This window comes from Helianthus annuus, chromosome 8 (assembly GCF_002127325.2).
Source record: "Helianthus annuus cultivar XRQ/B chromosome 8, HanXRQr2.0-SUNRISE, whole genome shotgun sequence".
Taxonomy (NCBI): Eukaryota; Viridiplantae; Streptophyta; class Magnoliopsida; order Asterales; family Asteraceae; genus Helianthus; species Helianthus annuus.
In genome coordinates this window covers 81,453,173-81,461,646 of record NC_035440.2, presented here as the reverse complement: position 1 = coordinate 81,461,646, position 8,474 = coordinate 81,453,173, and the positions used below count along the sequence as shown (strand labels likewise).

Here is an 8,474-nt window from a genome sequence, read left to right as displayed (position 1 = left end):
AAGTGTTATTATGCTAAGTATTTAATTAACTAATGCTAAGAAATAAAAATCAATTGATAGTTTGACTGTTTGAGAGAATTGTCTAAGTTAACGAATAAAAACTAAGGTTTAAATCAACAGATGAGAAAATGGTTCCTCCAGATTTCAGGTTTTCCAGTTAACTTCAACTATGTGTTTAATCATTACCTACATAGACATAGGTGTTAAACCTGATTAACTAATTGTGATAACCAATGACTAAGTACTCCGGTCAATACATAACGGGAGGTTATCGAATGATTATCAATTACACTTACAAACCCTAACCCCATGTCAAATATATCCCAATTACTAGAACTCTCGGGAACTGAATGCTTAGAAATTAAGGTTTAAATAAATGCAATTGTTTACAACCAATAAATCAAATCAAATCAAAGTGAAAAGCATCGAATGCTTAGATCACCAAGATAAAACGGTTGTAGCAAACACATAGAATTGTCTAACTTACAAAAACCCTCCATCCGGAGGAAACCATAAGAAAACTAGCCGCTCATGTTGGTTGAATGATCTTCGCAGGCTTCGATCATTGTGCCCCCTTTTTTTCTTCCCTCTACTGCCGTCGTTTTTTCATGTTGTGTGTGTTGATGATGGATCCTTAAAGTCGTATTGCCGCCCCCAATGTTCTCGTATGGACTGCTCTAATTCGTATCCCATGTGCGGCCCAAGTCCATCTCACGTGATGCAAAACTATGTTCTCCTATGATAATATTGGCCCACTTAATTTCCTCCCTCAAAATGGCTGCGTGAATATCCCTATGATGTTGATGTGATCATTAAAATAAAAGATGGTGCCCTACACGTACCCTTGTTGTGCGTCCCGAAGGTCTGCAGTGATGATGTATGATGATAATTGAAATTGTTGATTTTTTTTAATAAATCTCCTCCACCTCACGTGATTTCTAAAATGTTGTGATGTGATATTTGTGAAAACCAAAACAACCTCCCACCAAGTCACGTGTAGTAGGTTTTTTATCCATCTTTAATTCTTTTCCCCACAAATAAATCATGTGCACTACCCAAAGAGAAACCGTAGCTTACGTTTTTGAACCGTAAGTTACGGTCTACGGCTTCTGTTTCTTTTTTATCTTTCATATCCAAACCGTGTAGGTGAACACGTGAATCATGCAGCCATCATACACCAAATATATGACTTTCATCAATTGCCGATTTCACCCCCTTAACTTCATAACTCTTCGTTCCTTCAACATTTCAGCCACAATTAACTTCCATTTAATCACTGCAAGGCCCTCGAACTTTGTTATATCACATCTCTTGAATCTCTGAACTCTAACTTGACCCGATTCGACGCCCGATTATCATGAATCACTTTGTTCATCATCCTTAAACGCTCTAACTTTGCCGGTTTAAGTGATTTACCTGTAAAACCACGAACACTTGTAGTTAACATATTCAAGGCATATTATTACTTAAAATATAAGAAAACACATATTATAACACACATTAACACATGGGTTTCACACTCTCCATCAACCGGTACCTAAAATGTTAGGTACGGTATGGTACCAAACGTGACCAGTATTTGAAGGCAAAATTCGGTAAAATACCGATACCGTACCGAACCAATACCGGTACCAAAAACACCAAAAAGTGGGTACTGATTCGATACTGAAAATAATTCGGTACTGGTACCCGGTACCAAATGCTTATCCCTACCATAGATAATTAGTAATTAGATATCCTTTTGATATGATACACGATTTTACGATGAAGTATAAGAGTGAGATCACTGATATCCATAGAGACGAGGTTGGTGTTTGGTACATGTTTACCAGACCAAACCAACACAGTGTCGCAAATTACCGAAACCGAAATTTAGCTCACCTCTAAACCATATACAGTACGAATGATAACGGACGTACGATACCAATATCGTTAAAAATACCAATCGCAAAAAAATACCGATACTGAAATTCGGTCAAAATGAATATAGTATAGGTACGGTATTTGGTATCCCATTCAAAATTCCTATCTAGAAAAGACAATAGCTCAAACTTGGAGGACCAAAATATTCATCTATCAACTCATCATATACCCCACTAATCCAACGGCTGTGATTAACACTAATCACCTATGACGACTCGTTAGGTCAACACCAGATTGCGTACGCTCACTCACACTTTCATTCGGGTAAAAATCCTGTGCTCCTCATCCACCATAAAAGTATGCACCTCCACAATCGCCGGCCGTTCGCCGCCGGCAATGGATCTCAGTTGACCACATAGATCACCACCACCGTCCGTTTCAAGGTAAAAAAGTTTGACTTTTGTTCTTGAGTTCTGATTTAGGGTTTGTAACTTGACTGTTTACTTTTTTATTGTTTTTTTACAGAGGTAATTAATACTTGTTGGAGAATATTCATTAGCACAATGGTATGGTTTCTTATTGTTTATATAATTGTGTATATATATATGTGTGTGCATTTTATGTGTTTGATTATTGTTTTATTATTAGGGGACTAGGGGTGGAATCACTAGTGATGGATTCTATCACTCCCATTCTCCAATCAAATCATGACATGTCATCAACCATATTTCTATCACTAGTGATAGAAATGGACTAGGGGTGGAATCACTAGTGATGGATTCTATCACTCCCATTTTTTTTAATTTTCATTTTAAAATTAGAAAATAAAAATAAAACACTAAATTATAAATTTCATTAAACTTTAAAAAAAAATTACATAACCAAATAAAAAAACAACTAAACCGATTTAAAAAAAAACAACTAAACCGATGGCATCTCCCAACCCCACTTTGCGCAAATCGCGCGCTTTTGTTCGATGACAATTGACTTGAACGGTTCGTCGAGATGGGCGTGTTTTTCACACAAGATTTTTAAATCATTTTGTCTTTCGATCGTTTTCAAGTGTTCCTTGTACGCCTGCTCCCGTTCAACTTTTAGGGTCATCATTGTTTCTTTTCTTTGTTCGGCCATCTTGTATTGGGTCATTTTCTCCTCTTCGATTCTAAAGATCGACTCCGCCACCGCCTCCTTCCCTTTGCTTGACGAATCACCACCTCGTCTGCGTCGTGGCCTTGTGGGTGTATCTTCCTCAACGGGCTCGTCAAGGGGTTCGTCTAGAGGCTCGTCGTTTAAGTTCATTTAGGGCAAGTTATCCGACGCGGAAGTCGTGTAGTTCCCCGAATCGGATGTCTTTGATCTTTTCGAACCGCCTCGATCTTTTCGAACCGCCTCGATTTTTTGGAGCAGTAGGTAATTCTACATTTAAACTTATGTATATCTACTTGTTTGATAATTAATTAATGTTGTATGAGCATTTAAACATCTTAATTGTGTGGTCAATTAATTAGTAAATTTAATTGGTCAAACAAGGTTTTTTTTTTTTTTTTTTTTTGATAATTATATTTTGTAGTTTGATTAATAATTATAACTTAGAAGTTTTTTGATGATTATATTATGTAGTTTGATTCATAGTTATAATTTTTTTAGGCTCTCACTGTTCCCACACCCCAAAAATCTTATTTTCACACCCTGACATGTATACGGTCCGTATAAAACGGGTCATATAACTACTTTGTATAGGGGCCGTATAGGGGCCGTATAACATTATACGACCCGTATACGACCTAATATTTTCTCCATCTATACGAGTCGTATAACATTATACAACTCAATATTTGTCATGTCAGATTATTTTATACGGGCCGTATAACGTTATACACAGGGTGTGAAATTAAGATTTTGAGGTGTGGCTTTATGAGGTGCTTTTTTTTATTAATGATTATATTCTGTAGTTTGATTCATAATTATAAGTTTATTTGATGATTTTATTCTGTAGTTTAATTCATAATTGTAAGTTTTTTTTATGGTTATATGCTGTAGTTTGATTCATAATTATAAGTTTATTTGATGATTTTATTCTGTAGTTTGATTCATAATTATAAACTTTGATGATTATGTTCTGTACTATAAGTATTATTTTTTTGTGATGATTTCATCGATCCAGTCGTTCCACGACAAGGGATTTTGGATGGGAAAAGGTGACGGGGACGCGTTATTCGGTAACTCATCAAGAGTCGAATCGAAACGAGACCACCAGTGGTTTACCGACGCAACCGAAACCGAATTATTCCCTAGCAAACGCCAAGCCATAGAATCTCCAAATAGCAAATCGATTTCTGGAATTCCGACCTGTCATCTATCGTGGGACAACGTTTCCGCTCTCCAGTCACCTCCAAATCAGTTTATCGACCGATTGTTAGGCTCTCCCGTTAGAATGGATAACGGGCCAGTGAATAAAAAGATAGCCCATGATCAAATCGGGAACGCGTCGTTAGTTGGTTTATCAATGTCTTACTCTGTCGAAGATCCGGAGATTAACGTGAACTATGGCGGGATTAGAAAAGTGAAAGTTAACCAGGTTAAAGAGGCCGATAATACTGTCAGTGCATCGAACGAGACCAATTTCATAACAATCGGGCCCAACTACGGAAATGAAGATGCTAATGTGACTTTAATGGGTCATTCGTATAGCGGGTTCGACCCTGCTCATCGATCAATGGGTCCCGCATCAAGCAAAGACGAAGAAACTTCCATATCGATTTCGAATTCGATATCTTTCGGAGGTTTTCAGGACGAATCCGAGATTGAAACGTTGACGAGGCCGACGAATAGTTATTATGGGTTAACGTTTGATCAATCTACGATTAATACGTTGCAGTCTTCGGGGAATAAGGAGTTGGATGCGTCTAATGCGATTGCGGTTGGAAATACAAATCAAGGGGTCAAATCGAAGGGTAAATTGGAACCGAAAGCGGTTAAAAAGGAAGCCCCTAATAGCTTCCCTTCGAATGTTAGAAGTTTGATGGCTACCGGTATATTAGATGGAGTTCCCGTCAAATATGTTTCGATATCAAGGGAGGTAAACATCTTTGCATTGTATTTTAAGGATTAATATGCCATATTCGTCCGTGATGTTTGGCCACGTTTACGACTTTCGTTCAAAGATTTGTTTTTTCGCATCTGGATCCAAAAGGTTTAAAATCTTGTCATTTTCATCCGACTCGTCAACTCCATCCGTTTTTCTCCGTTAAATGAGGGGCATTTCCGTCTTTTTAGACATTTTTATAAAAATAAAAAAATATAAGAAATAAAGATCTACCTCTGTTGACTTTCGCCCCACCTAAACCTTTTAATCATCACAAAAATGGCTAAAAAGACGAAAATACCCATGACTTAACGTTAAAAAATGGATGGAATTAACGAGTTGGATGAAAATGGCAAGATTTCAAACCTTTTGGATCCAGATGCGGAAAAACAAACCTTTAGACGAACGTTGCAAAAGTAGCCAAACCTCAGGGACGAAAATGGCATTTTACTCTATTTTAAATGATTGATACTTTGAATGGTCATACCTGTTTGTTGGCAATTTCGACCCATTTATATAGAAATGGGTTGATTTGGGTTATATTTAGAGTGAATTTCAATTATTGTCCTTTATCTTTATAACCATTTTCAGGCGCTGTCCTTTATGTTTAAAATTGACGAGTTTTGTCCTTTATGTTTTCATATTAGACACGTTTTGTCCTTTAGGCCTAACCCAGTTAGTTTTTTCAGTTAAATTTGGTCATGTGCTTTGCACATGAGGGCATTTTTGTCAATTCAAAGGTTGCAGAAGCTTTGAGCTGTAAATCTGTCGTTGAACTTACCTTTTAATTGACAAAAATGCCCTCTTTTTTTTTTTTTTTTTTTTTTGTTTTTTGCAAAGCATATGACCAAATTTAACTGAAAAAACTAACTGGGTTAGGCCTAAAGGACAAAACATGTATGATATGAAAACATAAAGGACAAAACTCGTCAATTTTAAACATAAAGGACAACGTTTGAAAATGGGTATAAAGATAAAGGACAATCATTGAAATTCACTCGTTATATTTATGTATAACAGGTAAAAACTTGGTTAAATACGAAATGGGTCAAACGGGTTGAAACTTGAAAGTAACCCGAAGTTTATATAATCTTAAATGCCTAAACCTTTTAAATCATTATATTTAAAATAATAAGATTAATATCTTAATAATATGGTTACAAAAAGTATTGACGGGTCAACCCAACCCGAGTAGCTGAACGCCTGAACCTATCGTCTTACTTATAGTAATCCGAAGTGTATTTAATTGCGGAACCTGTTTCGACACGTTTTCCAACACATCCATTTGCTTCTGCATTTTTACTAGAAAAATGGTGGTGTTGTAACTTGTAACACAATATGATTAAAAAGGTTATTTATATTAGAGTTAATTACTCGTCCCTGTGGTTTGTCAAAAATTACTATTTCAGTCCATTAGTTTAAAATTTGCGATTTCAGTCCCTGTGGTTTCACTTTCGTAACCATTTATTCTGTTAGTACAGGGACTGAAATGGTTACGAAAGTGAAACCACAGGGACTGAAATTGCAATTTTTAAACTAATGGACTGAAATAGTGATTTTTGACAAACCACAGGGACGAAAACAGTAATTAACTCTTTATATTATAATCAATCTGTCTTTTTATTAACCCATGATGTTTTTTTTATTTTAAATAAATAGGAGCTCAGAGGAATCATAAAAGGTTCTGGCTACATGTGTGGCTGTCAATCATGTAATCATACTAAGGTAAACTATTCTTCACTCTCTGTGTAATTTCATACATTGAAATAGTTTTTAACTAAATTAAATATATTTTTTTTTTCGGGTTAGGCACTGAATGCTTACGAGTTTGAACGTCACGCTGGTTGCAAAACAAAGCACCCAAACAATCACATATATTTTGAGAGCGGGAAAACAATATATCAAATAGTACAGGAGTTGAGAAGCACACCCGAGATTTTATTGTTTGATGCGATCCAAACCATAACTGGTTCCCCGATCAATCAAAAAGCATTTCGTAGCTGGAAAGGTAAGTTTAATTTTACATCGAGTAGAGTAGACGATTAAGATTAAGATCTGATGTTATTTGTGTTCATTCGTTCTTCAGAGTCTTTTCAAGCGGCTACTCGTGAACTTCAACGGATTTATGGGAAGGATGAATTGAATATATAGTTGTAGTTGGTATCTTAGGCTTCCGGGGCGCATGCAAAAACAATTTTTAAGTAAAAAACCGCGAGAACATTATAAGCATTTGTAAATACTACTTGCCATATGTTGTAATGTGAGAGAAACATAAGTGTTTCAAAATTGTTATAATGGTGCTTGTGGATGATTTTGGTGATGAACTTTGACAAATATATGTACATAAGTCTGTGTATAGAATCTATTTTCTCTCTATAAGATTTGTCTTTGGATGAGATCAACATGTTGGCATGATGTAACTTACACTAATAAGAATTTTCTTCCATGGTTTTACTTTAAAAGGCTAATAAATATATAGGGGCTGGTTAACGTACGAAAGTATGCGACCACAAAATAACGTGCGTAATTATTATACAAATAACGTGCGTAATTAGGGTTAACCCAACGGTCCCAGCCCATACGTTGTGCATAATTTGGGTTTAACCCAACTCATGTGTAATTGAATATTATAACGTGCGTAATTATGCAAAGTTAATTACTATTATGCCACCACGTTTAATCGAAGGCTTGGATTAGATCAGATGTGTGGTTGAGATGCTCGTGTATGCATCGCACGACAGGGGCGGAACTAATATGTAAGTAGCCGTAGCACGGGCTTCGGCTCAACCTCGTATTTGCAGTGTATTTTTTTCGGTTTTATACATAGGATACCCCCTAAACATATAAGAGGATACCCCTAAGAGCAAAATATGAAACTTGATATTATTAATTAAGCCCAAAACTTATTTAATAATTAAGCCCTAATGATAATTAAACCCAATTTGTAATACCAAAAGAATAAAATAAACCATTGATTATGGGCATGGGCAGCAATTGGAAACTGGAAGGAGACCCAAACGTTGAAGTGTCGAACATTCAACATCGCACGAACAGGAGTACAGGACAGAAGCCAACAATCAGCGATTCATCCCTGCTGACGCCTCACTGCCTGAAAATCGATTCAACCTGCTGCTACGTCGCCGTTGACCGGCAGACCTGTTCGATTTCTTGTCCTTTGAATCTTTGATAGTTTGATCTCTTGTATGATAATGTTATAGTTTATCTAGAATTCTAGTCTAGTAGTTTGTATATTTGTTAATTGTTAGAGTTAATTGCTCGGATGGTCCCTGTGGTTTCAACATTTTTCATGTTTAGTCCCCACCTTTTGAAAATAGCAGGTATGCTCCCTATGGTTTGTCATTTTGTTACTCGGATAGTCCCTGAGTAGATGTTAGTTAGTTTGAAAATAGCAGGTATGCTCCCTATGGTTTGTCATTTTGTTACTCGGATAGTCCCCAGAGTAAATGTTGGGGGACTATCCGAGTAACAAAATGACAAACCATAGGGAGCATACATGCTATTTTCA

At 36.3% G+C, this 8,474-nt stretch overlaps 1 protein-coding gene across 3 annotated transcripts; it reads left to right on the top strand.

Moving 5' to 3' along the window:
- Nucleotides 1-2,139: 2,139 nt before the first annotated feature.
- Nucleotides 2,140-7,329, top strand: LOC110873187. Of its 3 annotated transcripts, XM_022122116.2 has the most exons (6): nucleotides 2,141-2,306; nucleotides 2,389-2,429; nucleotides 4,028-4,942; nucleotides 6,608-6,673; nucleotides 6,758-6,956; nucleotides 7,035-7,329. In XM_022122116.2, the coding sequence occupies exons 2-6, from the start codon at nucleotides 2,427-2,429 to the stop codon at nucleotides 7,097-7,099; spliced, it is 1,248 nt and encodes a 415-aa protein (XP_021977808.1). In that variant the 5' UTR covers nucleotides 2,141-2,306; nucleotides 2,389-2,426; the 3' UTR covers nucleotides 7,100-7,329. The 3 variants fall into 3 exon arrangements, with proteins under 3 accessions (XP_035832545.1, XP_021977808.1, XP_021977807.1); XM_035976652.1 differs by lacking the exon at nucleotides 2,389-2,429 and having other exon boundaries at nucleotides 2,140-2,306; nucleotides 4,026-4,942; XM_022122115.2 differs by lacking the exons at nucleotides 2,141-2,306; nucleotides 2,389-2,429 and adding an exon at nucleotides 2,765-3,273.
- The last annotated feature ends 1,145 nt before the right edge of the window (nucleotides 7,330-8,474 follow it).